Genomic DNA, 18,108 nt, shown 5'->3' on the forward strand with positions numbered 1-18,108 from the left:
ACAACTAAATACTCTTAAGGCAGTGGCAACCCTGAATTGGGTAAATGTCTGCAAACAATGTAAATACATCACATATAATAAAATCTAATAGAAATTTCAAAAGTTCACAAGTGTTGTAGATTTTGAAACAAAGCTGATGTTTTGTTTTTCCACATGGCCCTTTACTGCACTCCAAAATCAGAAGTCCACTTTATATTGTTTCATCACTTGAGAAGCAAACAGATAATAAACAGCGGCTAATTAAATACTTTGGTCATAAATGTCCAGAATGTTTCAAGAACTGATATAAAAATCTAAAAATAAGTGTGGGCTTGGAAATTAAAAATGTGTAAGACCTCTTACACATCTTAAGGGTTTGCATACCAATTTGCCCTTGAGATGTCAATAAAACTGAACAGTTTAATGTCGTAAGGTAGACTTTAAAACTGTGGACAAAAGCTCACCAAGGTCACTCATTCTTCAAGTTAGAAATGCTTTCATTTTAAGGCAAACTATAAATATCAGATTAAAATCTTTTATTTAAAAGCAGAGTAAGATCACGTGGCATCAGCTTGGGTATGGCCTCTGCGTTCTGGTTTATGGGGCTGGATAAAGGCCCGGAAGCCTCATAAAGCATATAAATCTGGGTCACTGTAGCCTGCAGGCCTGCTGAGGTTACATCCCCTGTTCTAGTTCTTTCACCCACTCAATCAGCAAAATGTGAGAAATTTTAATCTTAGATTTCTGGGCAGAAAACAAAATCTACTGGGGTTTCTGGCTGTTCCCAGAACAGCTGTTCAAACATACAGTAAATTAGGTTGGTGACTTCAGGCTGAATTTTAAAAGGAATATGTTTTTTAAAATTCTAACAGAATTTACTGGAGAAATGTTTTCATATTTTGCTCCAAACTACACTGCAGTATTGAAATTAGGAATATACTTTAATTCGCAAATTCGACTATTGAATGTTTTTTGCAGCTTTATCAAATGTTGGGTGTGGTCAGGTGTTCCTCCTGAAGTCATGAATACTTAATGCTATGTACAGGAAAGTGGAGGAATTCCCCATCTCCATTACCAAGCTCTATGTCTGTGCTTAAACCTGCGGCTGAGATCCTCTGAAATGCTGTGTTGTGACAGATATTTGTAGATTTTCTGACTTGTTTGTTTGAGATTCTGCAAACGAAGATCATACAGGATGAGTAAAGCCTGCACATGTGATACAATCAACAGTAGGTTTGCTTGGAATTGAAGTGAGGGAAACTAGAACTTGTGTATTCCCTGAAAATGATTTAAATATTGTGCTGCAGGATGTTGTGAAATGTGTTTCTATAATTATCTCCTTGGTGTTTTGAAATGTCTTGCTCCTTTCAGTTTTTTTGTTTCATTGGATGTGCATGAGAAAGTAGGGAATCTCTGTTTATATATATATTGTTTTCCACATTCTTTAAACCTTTTATTCAAATTAGACTCTGATAATGACTAACAGAGATGACGTTCCCTGAGATGCTGACGATACCAGAGAGGTTGAAATACCATAAAACATGAATTTTTATCTTTTTTTTTTATTTGAAAGGGAGTGAAATGTAGATTTTTCCTCCATACCCATTCATGACTGTGCACCACCTCATTGCACCAACAGAATTTAAAGAGAATACCACTGTGGAAGGCCTGATGACTGTAGGATAATGGTTCTTGGAAGGACAGCGGTTGACGGTATTGCACAATGGGCAGTCTGTGCCTGAAAAAAGCCCAAAGGACCTATAATTGGTTTCAGGAAGATGCAGAATCTCCATGCCCCACTGCACATCAATGCGAAGAGGATGGACAGTGTGTCTAGCTTCAGATTTGTGGGCACACATATCTCGGGGGATCTGACATGGACAACAAACAAAACAGTGTTGGCTGTGAAGGCACATCAGCAGCTGTACATCCTCAGAATGCCCAGAACAGTAAATCTGCCACAATCCCCCTTGAAGACTTTTTACTGCTGCTTTGTTTAAAGCATCCTCTCCTAGCATCTTGATATTGAAAACAACTCTGCAGGAGATTAAATGTTTTTTTTTTTTAATGCTTGAACATCAACTATCAGCTTCTGCCTGGACATTCTCTAGCTTTGTGCTACTTTCTTTTAAAGTCTTGATCTTGTCTCTGTCTCAAATACATTTTCATTCAGTCTCGTCTCTGTCTTGGACATGATGGACAAAGAATGTGTTTCTCAAAATCTATCAAGATCACAGTTGCAAAATTTTATTCTGTAGTTAAAATACACACACACACACACACACACACACACACACACACACACACACACACGCACCCCCCCCCCCCCACACACACACACACACACACACACACCCCACACACACACACACACACCCCCACACACAAAAAAACAATTTAAATGTTGATACTGCCACCTGTGCCCCTGCATACTAAGGACAGGGTGAGGAGAGGATAAAGAAACTCAGTCACTTCAGTCCAATTGAACAGGACAGACGTTCTGTCTGCACAACCAGAAAGAATGTTGAGTGAGATAAATCCTCCACCTCTGCCTCTCGCCACTACTCACTCTGCCTTTACCTAAAGCTAAGTGTATTATCTTTCACCTGGAGTTACACAGTCTCCGGATCTGTCTGCTTTTCCTGTTTAACTTGTTACTGGTTTGTCAGACTTATTGTACAAATGTTGTATGTAGCAGAGGACTGGCTTACGCACACATCTGGGTTTACCCAGATGCTGTGGCAGTGCATTTAGCTGAAACATTTAGGCGTTGCAACCAGTTAGCTTTACTGTAGGCAGATTTTCTGTAAATGCTTGAAGCAACAACCATAATGGTCTTAGTGGCCATGTGAAATTCAAAAGTGGACCACATGGCAATGGGGTAAGATGGCATTTTCCAATGCGTCATTGTTTACTTTACATCATGAAGATGTACCGATTCATATGATTTTTCTCAAGGCATCAATATGCAGGACGGGGAGAATGCAAACCAAAAGATGCAATGTGATTGAGAGGACATTATTCTGCTGGGAAAACCTGGGTCCTATTATTTTGACATGACTTATCTCTGAATTGTTTGAGATAATTTACACAATTTCTATATAAACTTGTCTTCTTAATGGATGTGGGCTGATTCAATAGGATAATGCATCCTGTTACAAAGCAGAATGGCTTAAGGACCACAACAAGATGGTTTAGGTGTTGAGTTGAGGTTGAAATGCCCCGGCTCTGAATCCATTTGATCAGTTAGATGTTTTTTTACAAATGGGTCAGATCAATTGAAGTTCCACCTCTCATCTTTCTGCACACAAAGGATCTGACAGGGGGGTCATAATTTATCTCTCGATTGCTCTACACTGTCACAGGTGCATAATTTCATATTCAGTACTTCATTTTTCTTGCCATGTAATCTTGAATTAATGAAAGTAAATGGAAGATAATTGACTGTATTGTAGGCTGCCGGGCCCTGCAGATGACTTCTCTCTTTGCACAGTAGATCATCATTGACAGATAGATGTATTCCCTGCAGGCTTACCACATAGCAAGCTTGCAGACACGTCGACCGCAGACATCCACAGGGAGCCTTCCCCTGATTACATCTGAAACTTGGCTCTAACACAGTCTCAGACGTGCAACACCTACGTAATCCTTAGAAGTAGACCGTTAATCAATTCCAGATTTATTGTTGAAAGAGTCTCAGTTGAGTCACAGTTCTGTACGATAACTAGATAAATGCTCAGAAAAGCATTTATATAGAAAGAGAGCAAAGGAGAACAATAAAAATACTTCAAATTAAAGACGGCAAACACATTCCCAGAATGGAGAGTTTGCATGAGGCATTGTTTGACTGACTTTATGTAATCTGCTTTGAATGCAGGATTTACAATGCATCTTGTTTCACTGGAAGAACTAACAATCACCACAGACAACCAACAATGGATGTAACGATAAACTACCAATGAGGTTTTGAAAAGAAACTGTCCCTGCAGTAGATCACTCCATTGTTTGCTTAATTCTGCTAGATTGGGTTGCTTTTACTAAATAAAGATTTAAACACCTTAGAGCACTGATTTGGAACTTGAGTCATCAGAGGCAACTTTTAGATGTGTTCCTGCTCTAAATTTTTAAATCAATTTCTTCAATTGCTTCCACAGCATGTGGTTAAGGTCCTGCTATTTACCTTATTTGATTCAAGTGTATTGAAGCAGAGACCTGCATCAAAGTTGCAAGACAGCAGACCTGAAGGACAGGGCTTTGAGACTTCAGAGGACAGTCTCTGGCATTCTTGTTTGTAAGAGTAGACTACAACTCTTGTCTCAGTCCTTGATGTGACACTGAAGAGGTGTCTCACTTGTGACTCTTTTTGCTTTCAGAAAATTCAGGCCTTGTTCCTCTCAAAATAGAAGCTTAAGGCTCCATCTCCATCTTCTCAAAACGCCCTATGATTGTGTTGCTTAGGCCAATCTGCAGGATTGCTACAGTAATATGGCACACCGGTTCAGACTGTCCACATTCTCACGTAATGAACTGTTTCATTCTAGGATTTCTGGCCACAGTCATGGAGAGGAAGATGTCTAGTTTCTCTCTGCTTTTTGCAGAGGATGTTCTGTTGGCGTCTTTACATACAGGAGTAATATGGAGCAGGGTTATGAATTATTGCCTCCAAATTTGAACCGTGGCTCTCAAATGGAAAAGGTGGAATGATTGCTGTAGGTCAGATTTAAGACTGCTTCTGAGTTCAAGTTCCACGGATGAGTTTAAGTACCTTAATGCATTGTGCACTCGTGAGAAGGGCAGTAAGAATGACTGGACTGTGCTTGGGGGAACTTTCTAAAGAGGAAACCAAAGTTAAAAGCTGGTGCTCCAACTGAAACTGGATCGCATTTTGCTTTCAGTGATATTATACCGCTTATTTTGCAGTGAGCCTGCTGGCATTGTTGGTTATTTTCCTCACTTTTGTGAAAACATAAAATAAGGAACATGAAACAAGACAGTTTCTAATATCTTGTGGGTTTAAAGATTGACATTTTCAAATTTGTCATAAGCCATTCACAGAAACAAAAAAAGTGTAAGGTCATGTGGCTCATTTGGATATGTCCAGTGCAGTCGAATTATGAGATGAAAGTTTTGGCTTCATTCCATTTGAAATGAAAACTCCAGCTTCCTCTTTAGGCTTGTGCACATTGCTTTGATCCTGCTCCTGGGTCCACAGCAGCCTCCTTTGCATCAATGGACCATAAGGCTGACCTGCAGAGCTGTCTGGGCCTACATCATTAAAATGGGCATTAAGTCACTGCAAATGTTGATTAACTGCTAGAATCCATTACACACAATTAAATTTCTATTACAATGGCAGCGATGGATGACATAAGTTAATCCATTGCTGGATTCACAATAATTCTAACATCATTTTCCCACCCAGAAGATTGTTGGAAAACACTTTTATTTGTTGGTCTGCTGACATAAGTAGATTTACTGTGTGGCCATTCAAATAAAGAAAAGTTAGTAAAATGTGAACATGTTTTAGTTTAAATGTTTTATTTCATAACCAGATCAACTAAAATATATTCTGACCATAAGATTCCATTTCAGAAATTCTTGAGTAATTTTGATCAGTGGCTTTGTCTTGAGCATCTTTGGTATTGTGACAATTGAGGCAGTTTGTGAGTTTGATTCCAGCCTCCCCTTCCATATGTTGATGTTCCCTTGGGCAAGGCTCTAACCCTCAAGTAGCTCACTGCTCTGTGTATCAGCTGATACGTTTTTGTCAGTATAACTGAGCGAATGTGACATGAACACTTTGAGTGGTTTCATGACTAGTAAAGAGTGTAAGTGGAGTCCATTTCTCACATCACCTGCTATTCATAGGTGCAATTCTTAAATGATTTCACAGCTAATCAACAGAGTGACTTATGTTTCCTTTATTGTGTTCCAAATGGTGAACACATTCAATAAGGAAAGTTACATGTGCTAACTGAGACACACTCAAGTGTTTTGATGGAGTTGCTAATTTTTTACTCACCAGCATCTCTTTTTTTTTAACCCATGAAGAGGATAGACAGAATCAGCATTATCTGAATTCACACTTCAGACCGTTTAGTTTTGCTGTCTGTGTGTCACCTTTCCACAGTTCAGAACAAAATGAATTCAGCCTTTATATCAACCTATCTCTAATATCAAATATGCATTCACTATTTATCGGATGGGGCCAGAAGTAGAATTATTTCAGTCATTGTTACTTTTCTCGGTCTCGTAAGTTCTGTTCACCATACTGTAGAAACTTATTAGCAGGTTAATTTCCCCATGCATTTATTATAGAGGTTTATTCTGGATTAGGGCATTCAGCACATTAATTATTCTTTGTAATCAAATTTGTCAACAAATTTGTTTCACAAAAGGCAAAATTTATACAATTAATCTCTTTAAGCACCACACAAGTGGATTTATTTCAAAACTACAAGTTTGAGGTACTGATGTGGGAATGTCCAAATGTGCTTTGTGTCGATAGCAACACTCTTTATTAACATGTCTCCATTCAAAACCTAAACTGCAACAAAACTGTCTTTGAAACATGGGCATGACTGACTTTATTGCCCATTACAAAGCTTCCATTAGCCATCGCCTTAGCAGATCCTCTGCTCTTTTGTCACACCAGCCCTCTGCCTCTCCTCCTTTATTGTATTATGATCCTTTCTCCGTTGATCCAGAGCATCTTAGCTTTGTCCAACTTTCTCCTCGCAACATCTTACGATGTTTTGCTGGTATCTTTTGTAATCCAAATCACTTTTGTTACTTCTAGTGAAAATCTTCTGTTTCCTATTTTTTGAGTTCTACCATCTCTAAATGATGCATAAGAGGTTGTTTTCATCTTGTAAACATGTTTTACTCTTGCAGCTTACTTTTTGTAATCTCCTTTGTTGCTTTGAATGATTAACTCCATGTACTTTAACTCATCTTCTACACATTGCAGATTCATTCTTCCATATCTCTGATTACTGCCACAGATCAGTTTTGTGTTCAAATATTATAGAAAACTCCTGTCTAAATTTAGTGATTTTCAATAAATTAGAAAAAACCAGCCTCATTGGAACACATTCTAAATTACTGAATGTGTGAAAGCGTCCATCAAAATTAAAAACCATCTGCAGGTCAGAGCTCATCACTAATCCCACCCATCTCACCACAAAGCTCTCATGACTACAGATTCAGAAAATGCCAGCCATGTTCAGCCTTGCTTTCCCATATTTTAGTAATTAACCACACAAACTACTCAGCTTTTGACGTTTCTATTGCAGAAAGCAGTTTTGTTTTTAGCAGTCTTCAAATGTCCATTTTGTATAGCTAACACGTTTTCTCAAAATAGTTTTTTTTTTTTTTTCACTAAAACTTAATTGGCATGTGCATGGAAAAATCATAGTTTTGCCAAAATATCCATGTTTCTGTGTATGTATCTATCAGGGCCAGACTAGCTTTGTGTTGTTTTTAAACTAATGGGGTCAGTAGTAGCTTTTCTTTGAGAGTTTCCATCAACAGTCTCAAAGATTCACCCCTTTTAGAAGAGGGAGAACAATTGTCCTCAAGGGTCTCATGTAGTCTATACATTACCTGCACAGAAATTAGTAGTAAAGACTAGGTTTACACTTCTTTGACAATCCTCTTGTAAACTTAGAAAAACTTAACATAAATATTATTTAATGAAAAGGGGTGTTGACATGCTGAGGCATCTATCTTTTTGTCTTTTGTCCAGTGTTGTTATCACTTGCGTATTTTCACATGGAAACTGAGTAACAAAGTCAGATTTTGGATCTAACCAGCTCTTGTTTTGTTAATTCTTTTAGTGTGGTATTTACAGCTTGATACATGAAGACAAAGTCTCACACTCTCAATCCTGTTTTTCTCCTTTTGCCCCCCTCCCGGTCCCTTCTATCTTCTTTCTTCTTTGTTTTTCTCCCCCCTTAGCAACAACCAAACTACTGGAGCTTCAAGGTCAGTGCTGGTATTGTGTTTGTGTTGCAGTGTAAATCTGTGCCTCTGTTCGAATTTGTCTCTTAATAGGATAAAGCCATTGTGCTTTGCATGCCCGGTTGCCTTTTCTCCATTGCATTTAGAACTGGTCACATTGTTGGCACACATGGTTCTGCTAACTGTTTTAACTCTTGCATTACAAACTCCTAAAATATTACATCAGATTTTCACATCTTTGGTAGACTTGAGGCATACAATCTTTCTTTTTTATAAATTGTACTTGCATCTATCTCAGTATTTTCTGCTTTTTTTAATAAATTTGTGGTGAAGACAAATATTGAGCACAACATGATTGTTATAAACTATAATGGGGGACTTTGTTGCAACGGCTTACAGAGTCAGTTCACGTGCACCAGCTCTGAGTACGATCAGGTATTAACAATCAGTCCTGTGAAAAATGGTTCCCACATACCCAACCACAATTAGTGCCATACCTGTGTAACTAAAAAATCACTTCCACAGAACTTGTCTGACATGAAAGATGTCACATCACATTACCGCTTTTAGAAAGCAATATTGTGTTGCTTCTCTAAAAGCAACACACTGTTCCCTTGATCTAAATAAATTATAGATGAGAAATAGTCACTAGACTAAATAATTTTCAAGGCTTTAGGTTTCCACCAGAGACAGGATCTAATAATCTAAATAATTGCCAAAATGACATCTTGATAACTGAAACAGAATTTTGTATTTAATAAAGTGTCTTATAATATCTGGTAAAAAAAAAAACTCCAAAAACAAACTAAAAAACAACTAATAACTCTTCACAAAAAGAACTATTTGTGAAGAGTAGTGGGCTCATTAGTTAAAACTGCTATGTGGACATACAAGAGGATTGGATAATTCACCTGGTTGCCAAACTGTCACCCTCAGGTGAAAGAATATTGGGTTGGATGTTCAGGAACGAGCAAAGTTGAAGAAGAAAAAGACATCAGTGTTGTTGTCCACAATGAAGCCAGTTTAATGTTACTCTGGCCTGAGACAGAGCTTACAAAGTTGAGAGAGAGACAGAAAATAAAACGGGGATTGAGCTGTTTGGTCATATTGAAAAGTATGTTGTAATGATCAAGCTGTAATAAATGTCAACATAGTGATGTTATCATAAGCTGTGGTGCTGTTTTGCTATGCTGGTGCATAAAAGTTTATTTTTCCCTTGTAAAAGAGGGCTTGATAATTAAACTGTGACACAGGTGGATTGTCCACCAGGAAAATTGTAACAAAATATGGTTTTAACTTAAAATTATGTATTTTTGTTTTTAACCAATTCTCATGCTTTGATGCTGAAAATTCATTACATAACACAAGAAATTTAAATTTTCATTTTGTCAGAGCTTGTTGCATTCAGCACATCCAGAAAAATAAGGTACCTGTGAATTGAGGCTAAGTTCACAGGTAGATTGTCAAGTTATTTAATGTGTTATAGAGTTGCACTGTCAAAATGAATCATTAATGCACTGATTAGTTATTTAAAGCAATATTTTGTGGGTCTGACCTCTGTTTTGGAACAGATGTTAATAAGCGCTCTTCCTACTATAGCCAGTTAAGCTGGTGCTTGTATTTCCGCTTTGCGCTGAGTTTTGGAGAGATCCCAGAAAAAATATCTAAGGCAGCTCAGCTCTCATCTCTGCTAAAAATAACGTGGCTGGTTCATTATTTACGGACAGACAAGATGAGACGGGCAGAAAGTCTGAAAACGAAACTCCTCTGAGAATTTAATCAATTTAAAAATAAAACGCACCCACATAGGCCTGGCTGCATCTGATTTGAATGCATTAATACTAAGTACTGTGCAAAGGTCTTCAGTCTTAAGTCAATTTATTTATAATTCTTCAGGCTTTTTGGATTTTTGTTTAAAGGTTATCATTGAACTTTGAATGATTTTTCACACAATTCTGGTAATTTAGCTTAATTAAGCCATTTGTGCAAAGGGAAAATACAAAGTTCTGAACCTTAAACATGATGCATTTCAGTATGTATTAATCAAACTCATTAAATATTGAGCTAGACAATATTAAATGGAAATGGTAAAGGAAACTGATTTTCTTTCTGAAAATTAGCTTTGATTAAATTGATTAATTGGGTTGAAAACTGATTTGCAGAGGCAGCCCTGCATCCTAAATTTCATCTGACATTTCACCCAACTGAATTATGAATTAATGCCTTCAGATGCTGCCTGCATCTGCTGTGCATATATCACATTTTATGCATATTTCTTGCATATTAAAGGTATAAAGTTGCATTAAATGTATCTCATTTGCAAGTTTGAAGGTGTTTATCCCTCGGGGTAATTACACTTGGGGTTTGATTAGCTAAGGATGAGCTCTGTGCTTCCCCAAGAGCACAAAGGGAGACAGCTGTGAACGTCAGTCAGCGGGAAGAAGTTATTCATGCCCTCATCCTTTCATTGCTAATTTTAATGCAATCTTGACTCAATTACACAGTTTAGTCATTGACAGAAAATGTGGGAGACGGGATGAGTTGAGTTGAAGCCAACTTCACGCCCACTCTGCTACAAACACATGGTCTGCATCCAGGATCTTTGAATCACTTCCATGCTTCTCAGAGTGTGGCCTTATTGAGTTCTACCACTGAAATGGGCAGCAAATTACAGCAATGACTGGCAAGATTCGCATGGAAATACTGTAAAAATATGTGAGTTTATCTAAAACATTAAGATTTTTGTGCTACACTGGAAGTGGTTTGAGCTTCACACACTAAGGATTTTATTGACAGATCAGAGCAATCAAAATCAGATGAAGATCTCTGTTTTACATATTTTTAAACTAGCTGTCAAAAACAGCAAGTTTGGTGGTTCACAGGTTACACTTAACGCTTAAAAAAGATTTGAATTATATAGCTTTTCTGAAATCCTTGTTTTCTTTCAGAGCAGCAAGTTGGCCAATGTCTGCAAAGACATACACAAATCTGTAATTCATAAATGGCTCCACCTTCATGTGATGTTGTACAGCACCTGCTATTATACGGGCTTACAGCAGCTTTCTTTAACCGTAAAATGACTAGATACCTAAGCGCTTCTCTCAGAGCTTCTGCTGACATGGCGGATATAAACTCTGCTGAAGGATTTTCTGTGATGGAACAAAAAGAAAAAACTGCTGCTTCGGGATTAAATGGGATGTAAAATGTTTGCTGGAACTAGCATTAAAATGTCAAAGGATAAGGCAGAGAGAATAAATCCAAAGCCAACAGTGAATGTATCAAACCACCATCCTCTGTTTGTGTTGTTACCTCTTATTTCTCCACTTCAGCTTGAACCTCGATGCAGCTCTATAATACCAACCTTTTTGAAAGTTTATACGACTTAGAAAGGCAAACGTCTACCCAACAGGATGAATATATTGCCGGCATGCTGAACTTGCATATGGCACAGTAGTGAATACAAGCAGTACTCCTTATTGCAGTGTTGATTTTCCAAAAATGATTTTGGATCGATATGCTGTACACTTACTTTACCAGATATAGTTGACGTAATGGGATTACATTTACAGCAAGTAAATTATGATCGTTGTTTCGTTATCCGCTACTTTTAAATCAAAATGTTGTTGGTTCGGCGAATTAGTCTGAGACTGGTTCTTAAATATTGTAACCAGCAACAGAAGAATGGTGTAGAAAAATGGCCAGAACTCCTCAGGTCATCGTTTGCAACTAGATGGACTGTTCCATTAAGATTAGGGGTCAAATTTAGCCTCAAACTGAAAAATTCAAGTACCTTGGACTGTTGTTCATGATCACTGATAAGAGAGAGCAGGCAATGAATATTTGGAGTGAGACTTCATCTGCACCACTGAGTAGATCTGCTGAGGCAAGAAACAACAAAACCAACAAGTAAAAACTCTTGACTCTTCATATATAAATATATTGTTCTTTACAGAAGTTATCAAAGTGGCACAATCTGATTAAAATCTATCCAGACATTTTCTAAATATACGAGGAGTATTTGGAAAAGGCAAATTTGTGAATACAATTTGAATGTTTTATGCAGATACACAAGTTGTTGGTTAAGATTTGTAAAAATGTGATGTTTTGTGCAATTAAGTCACTTCTAAATTTACCAGACAGTATCCAGAATCATTTTATATATATTCTGCTCTACAGAAGAAGTAGAATAAGAACAGAATTTTATTTTATTTTTTTGTCACTAAGCTCTGAGAATAAGCAGAGAAGCCTGATTCGCCGATCAGGGTTTTAATGTAAATTGAGCAAATCAGCGTTTGGAAATTCTTATCTCCGTCCCCCGCAAAGAAAGGTTTGCTTCTCAAACCAACAAATTACCTCTTTTTACACTGATGCAGTTTTTTCATGTTGATATGTATTATGCATGTATTTAGTGTGATGCCCATAGTTATGTAAATGTATTGAGATTGCAGCCAGGGCCAAAGCTTGATTCTGGAAGAAAGACCAGCACTGTTTGCAACATGCTGCAAGATCAAGTGTGGACAAAGCGACCAATTGTATTGCTGGCCTTACAAAAAGAGAAAAGAATAATTTCTCCTCTTTTCAAGTGAAGTATCTGATATTTTTACTAAAGATTTGTTACTCAGAAACTGTCTTCTGTTCCGGTATTTCCGTGATTAGCTTTAACTAAAGTATGAACATTTCAGTAGGAATGTTTTTCTTTTTTTACTCAAATATCTTGCACATTACAATGAAAACTGTCAGAATTATATCGAAAACTTAGTCTGATAAAGTTTAGAAATTTTCAAAATGTAACAACCTGCCATCAAAGTGGATGGAGCCAATAGATACTGAGGTGGATGGCCAACTTTGTTGATGAGCAGAGGGAGTTGAGCAGGGCTGTGGTGAGGACGAACAGATCACGCTAGCAAATTTTTTTTTTTTCCCAAAAAAGCAACCAGCAGCAACTCTAAGAACAATTTTGTGTTATCGGAGACTTTGGTGATGACACATAAAGCACCCGTTCTGACTGAGCGAGCAGCAAATTCTGCCATGAGTCCTTCCTGCTTCCGAAGCTCTCCAATCAGTCTCACACACTCGTCTTGTTGTAAAACCGCCAGCAGTCGGAGTAGAGAGAAGCCAGATTCCACTTTGTGTTCGCAAAGAAAATGACTCACGCGTGAAAAGCTGAAAAATGCTGTCGATCAATGCTTAGCCACACTCAAAATACCAACTACTGATTTGCCATGAGACGTGTCAGAGTGAAATGGTTTTATACCCAAATGCAGGCCTGTGACAGACATGAACCGACTGTACAGCTTGGTACCAACTGTACCAAGTTGTTGGTACAGTTACATTTGACTGCAGTGACCACGATTCTCTTAAAGAGGGCAGCACTAAGATAATTTTAGACCCAATATTGCAGTGTTGAGCAAATTTGCACAAAACGCAAAATGTGCCACCTGTAACTGGCCCTTCCTTAGAGCACCCTAATTAGGGACAAGAGCATTTGCAGGACACAGGTCCAATTTATAGAGACAATCTGCATAAAAAGTTGGTTTGGGCTTCATTTGATATTTAAATAACCTTTTTTTTAATGCCACTACAAACCTAATTTCTCCTTGATGCAGTGAGATGTTCTTACCTCGGTTCTGAAGTCTTTGAAGTCTTGAGATACTTGTGCAAAACAATGTGACTGTGGTGTAAAATCTGAAGTAAGAAGGGCTTTGATCTAACGAAAAAAAAAAGCAAAAAATTTTTCACTGACCTTATTGGTGCTATTTGCTTTGCGAGTCAGACACTGAGAGAAGCAGATTAGATTGTAGGCACAAGGGACGGGCAAAAATGGAACTAGTGTTGCTTGAATATGCACAAAATTAAAGCATGGCTCTGTTATGTACAGTGGCAGACTTCTGTTTACCTTCAGCTGGTCACAATAGCTTATGCTGTCATTCTTCCATTGCCGTGCCCTCCACCACCCCTGCCCTCATAGCTCATTTAGGTTTGGTTATCAGTCTCCTTCCTCCCTGAGAGCCAGGGAGTCTCTCCTTCTTACTGATGCAATAGAAACCCCTGCAGCTGAGCACTGCTGAGCTCATGTGGGTGAGGGTGTGCGACTGTTTAATAAATAGTTCCCGGTTATTTTCCTTTTGATGTCACTCTGCTTCTCTGGCTCACTAAATTCACACAAACAGTGATGGTGCTTTTTGTGCATAAACAACACATGTTATCAAACGGTTGTGCCGTAGCAACTGTGCGCTCACGTTAATGCATACATGGACCTGCAGTGGCCATGGAAACTGAAGGTGGATGGATTATGCAAATATTGCAAGAGCGTTTTAAGACTCACACTCACGTGTTCTCCTGCATCCTGAGGCGAGCGGTGGGGATTGTCAGTTTGTCCACAGGGGTGAACAGATTCAAACAGGCGCCTGTAACTGCTGCTGACAGCGTCAAAGACACAATAGAGCACAGTGCTGCAATATTCTCTCCCTTTCTTCTCTCCCAGCCGCACTTAGCCAAACATTAGTGCTCCATTTTTAACATCTCTATTCTTTCCTTCTGGAGTGGCTGAAGTAATCACAGCCTATTGTCTTCTGTCTTTGCCTGCATATTCAATTCAGAGGAATTTACAAAACCGTGGGCTCAGCTATGGGAAGGCACCACCAGTATTCTGCTTATTCACCAGTCTTCTTCATGTTAGAGTAAACCCTGAAGGAGGCGGTTGTTTGATTTTAATCCCGCTTGTTGCAGTAAAAAGTGACACAGCAGAGTAATCATTCAGGATTAAAATACTTTGCTTCTCGAAAGTGATGACAAGAAGGACTTTTTCTTTTGAAGACCCTCATTGCAATACCATTTCACGTGATCCAGAGCTTTCAGGCTTTATTATCACTGTGCCACAGCTGAACAAAGATATTTTGTGCCACAGCTGAACAAAGATATTTTATGTTTACCAAGCTGCGTTGGTATGAATCCCAATTTAAATGACAAGTAAAACATTTTTATCTCATTATTGTACCTTAATCTCTGTTTTGGAATCACTTTTCCAGCTAAACATAAAACCACAACGATTACCATCAGGAGTTTGAGGATGCATCCAAAATTTTGGGTTTGCAAGAAATATGGTGGCCGTTGTTAGGATGGCAGAGCAGGTTGGTTGTAGACCTCGAGGTGGCCGTTTCAAAGCCCACTCCCTCCCTCCCTGGGTATAAACGGGAGTTGCATCATGAAGGGCAACCCCACATCTGCCAAGTCTGTGTGCACGCAGATGTGAAATGTGGAAAGCAGCTGGCTGTGGCGACTCATGATGGGAGGTGCCAAAAGGACAATATTAGGTTTACAAGAAGAAGATGACATTTTAGCAACTATTTTTATTTATTTTTGTATTCAGAATAACAATTCAGAGTAGAGTCCACATATTCTTGTGGATGTATTTCAGTTAAGACTTAATATTCTAGGATGTGCACTCAACCTTTGGCCTCCTCTTGAAGTTTACTAAATTGTGCAAGACAGTGCAAAACAGGCCAGAAATAAATAAAGTATTTTATGTCAGCTAGAATTTGTACCATAATTCTAGCTGACAATAATCCCAGTAAAACTCTTCTAAGGTTAAATTAAAACTGCCAACCATTCACCCCAACTTCTACATTTTATCTTTACGTATGATACTTATGTTAGTAGGAGCTCACCCCATGTAGGCTCAAACTTTATTTTCAGGCACCACATGAAAACTACTTGGGAAAATCCTGAACTGAATAAGCTTTTATGTTCTTGCTTTTATTCTTTCTAGAAGTTATTTTACAGTTCCGTTTAGTAGCACAAATTTTAGTGTAAAGTGGCAAAACACCACAAGAGTTGTGGCGATTTTGTGAAAGACTTTTGGATGTGATATAATTCTATTATTGTCAACTCTGTTAGGATTTCACATGTTTTTTGGGGGGATTTTTATGAGACAATTTGATATTTTAAAGATGGTTTTGTTTTATCTGTTCCTTCCTCCCTCTTAATGTTCCAGCTCACCAACTAATGGTTAGTTTTGTTCATTTTTGTACTTTTATAAATTATTATTAAGACCATGGTCGATAAGCATTAGAAAGATTCATCCTTTAATAGCCAAAGCTGATAGTTGACCAAGAGAGACATCGGTGGTCGATAATATGACGGAAAATCTGCACATCCTTTACAAGAAGTCAGTTTTTATTGCTATCTTTTGCTAAATTGGTCTCTGCTTTCATGCCAACATATACATGTGCACAAGGTTGTTTTGTCTCATGCTCTCCACATACACACAATCCCCCCTTGCACTCTCTTAAAGGAGCCATGTATCCTCATGTTGTTGTGTTTGTCACTCTATCAGACCTTTTAGTTAACTGAATCACGTTGACTCAAAACTGTGGACTTGATGGCCAATCTGACATAATTCAATACTCTGACTTTTAATGTGACTCTCTTTGAATAAGAGTGCTGCCATCCTAAAACAGACCACTTCCATCAGAGCAGAAACTGTTAATCACAGGATGAAGCTCTGTATTAATTAGCATAGATCCTTCCTGTAATCCTCTGTTTCATTCCACCGGGTAGGTCATTATGTGCTGTGACTCCAACCACTCAAGACATTACTGCTGATGACTCCAGACACAGCTTTTCAAAAGCACCCCAGCAGTGGATCTGTGTTCTTATTTTCTAAAAATAAGTCCATAGTCTGTTTTAGACTGAAGACGGGTCAAACTGTGAGGAACCGAGTTTAGCAAGAAGTGAGAGACGGGAAAAGCAATAACAATCAAGTCAGTTCTTAAAAATAAATTACCCTTGCAGACTCCTGGGTTTACAATGATTCACTTTATTAGGATGATTAGTGACACCAAGCCAGAAGTCAGACAGTGGGAATTTTAACCATTAAAAAAGACATCTCTATTGATTGAGATGCTTTTTTGATCCCACATTGAGGAAATTCATGTCATGGGAGCAAAAAAGGGACATAACAAAACAATAAAATATAATTAAGGTATGAGACTGAAAGCTATGCACAATGTAAAAAATATAATACTGTGATATTACACCTTGTAAATTGTAAATAGCTGAAAAACTGTGGTATTTCACAACACCAATACAATGATAGTTGCATAGATGAGAGGTTATGGAGGCAATAATGTTAAGATGTAGTACAAATCAACTTGCTATTGATTTGTACTACTTCCACATAACACCTACAAAACATGGTTGTAGGTGTCATGCAGTCAGACATCAGTTGGTATGAATGATTTGCAGTATCTTTCCTTCCTATGATGTGGGGTGTAGCCATCTGCTTCTGAAGAAGTTCCTTAAGACAAAAGAAAACACATTGATTTGATAAAGTCTTCAAGTCACCAGAGGACCTAAAGTTTCATTACTATTACTAAATGCAAAATTTGGGCTTGTGCAGAACAGGTAGATTAGAAATCAGAGCTCCTTTTGATGACAGTCAAGCAGAACCAATCAAAGACGATCTCTTGATGAAAACATGACCAGACACTGATCCAGAAGATCAGTGGTCAGGATAAACTAGTCAAATTCTCCATTTAGTCTCCAGCTTTGTTTAGCTTCTCTCTTCTATATCTTTGTATTTGTTTTTTCTCAATCTCCAAATTTGAAGGACTGCTTCTGAATTCACTTGCATTGCAATAGGAACCTTTTATCATTGCAACTGCTCCACTGATAAATATTCTACTAATAACCTGAAAAAAGAGAATTTGCTAAGAGAATCTACATAAAACATACACTCTTTATTTGCGGTTTGATTTTACAATCACTTCAGATGACTTTGCAGACTGATTTGTAGATTCTTGAATTTAAAATGCTGCTTATCTGTCCCTGAACATGTTGAGGGACAGAACATTTCCCTACAAACTCCAAACTTATTGGTTACTAAAATAACCTGAATCCTTTATTTCCTTGGTTCTGTATGCTGTGAGCAAGTGAAAGTGAGGAAATCCATCAGTTAAAAATTTGAAGCAGCTCTACATTGATGCTAAGTTGAGGGAGAGAAAACGTTAGGCTGCAACAACAGAAAATCTGATCTCATCTGTTCAGGTCCATTGTAACATCATGGACCGTTGATGTTCTTCTCTGACAGAAACACAGAGACGGAATGGTGTGTTTGTATCAGTGATGTCCGGTTGGATGGGCACGTTTTAGATCTCCAGTGTGTTG

General features: G+C 38.0%; 1 protein-coding gene across 2 annotated transcripts in view; it reads left to right on the forward strand.

Moving 5' to 3' along the window:
• The window catches only part of srcin1b (SRC kinase signaling inhibitor 1b), an 86,777-nt gene that overhangs the window by 34,623 nt on the left and 34,046 nt on the right, over positions 1-18,108 (forward strand). For both annotated transcript variants that reach the window (XM_055042786.1, XM_055042787.1), the window contains one exon: positions 7,939-7,965. In XM_055042786.1, the coding sequence (XP_054898761.1) occupies positions 7,939-7,965 (27 nt within the window). The remainder of the gene's footprint in view (positions 1-7,938; positions 7,966-18,108) is intronic.

Source organism: Poeciliopsis prolifica, unplaced genomic scaffold (assembly GCF_027474105.1).
Source record: "Poeciliopsis prolifica strain line A6 unplaced genomic scaffold, Auburn_PproV2 SCAFFOLD018, whole genome shotgun sequence".
Lineage (NCBI taxonomy): Eukaryota > Metazoa > Chordata > Actinopteri > Cyprinodontiformes > Poeciliidae > Poeciliopsis > Poeciliopsis prolifica.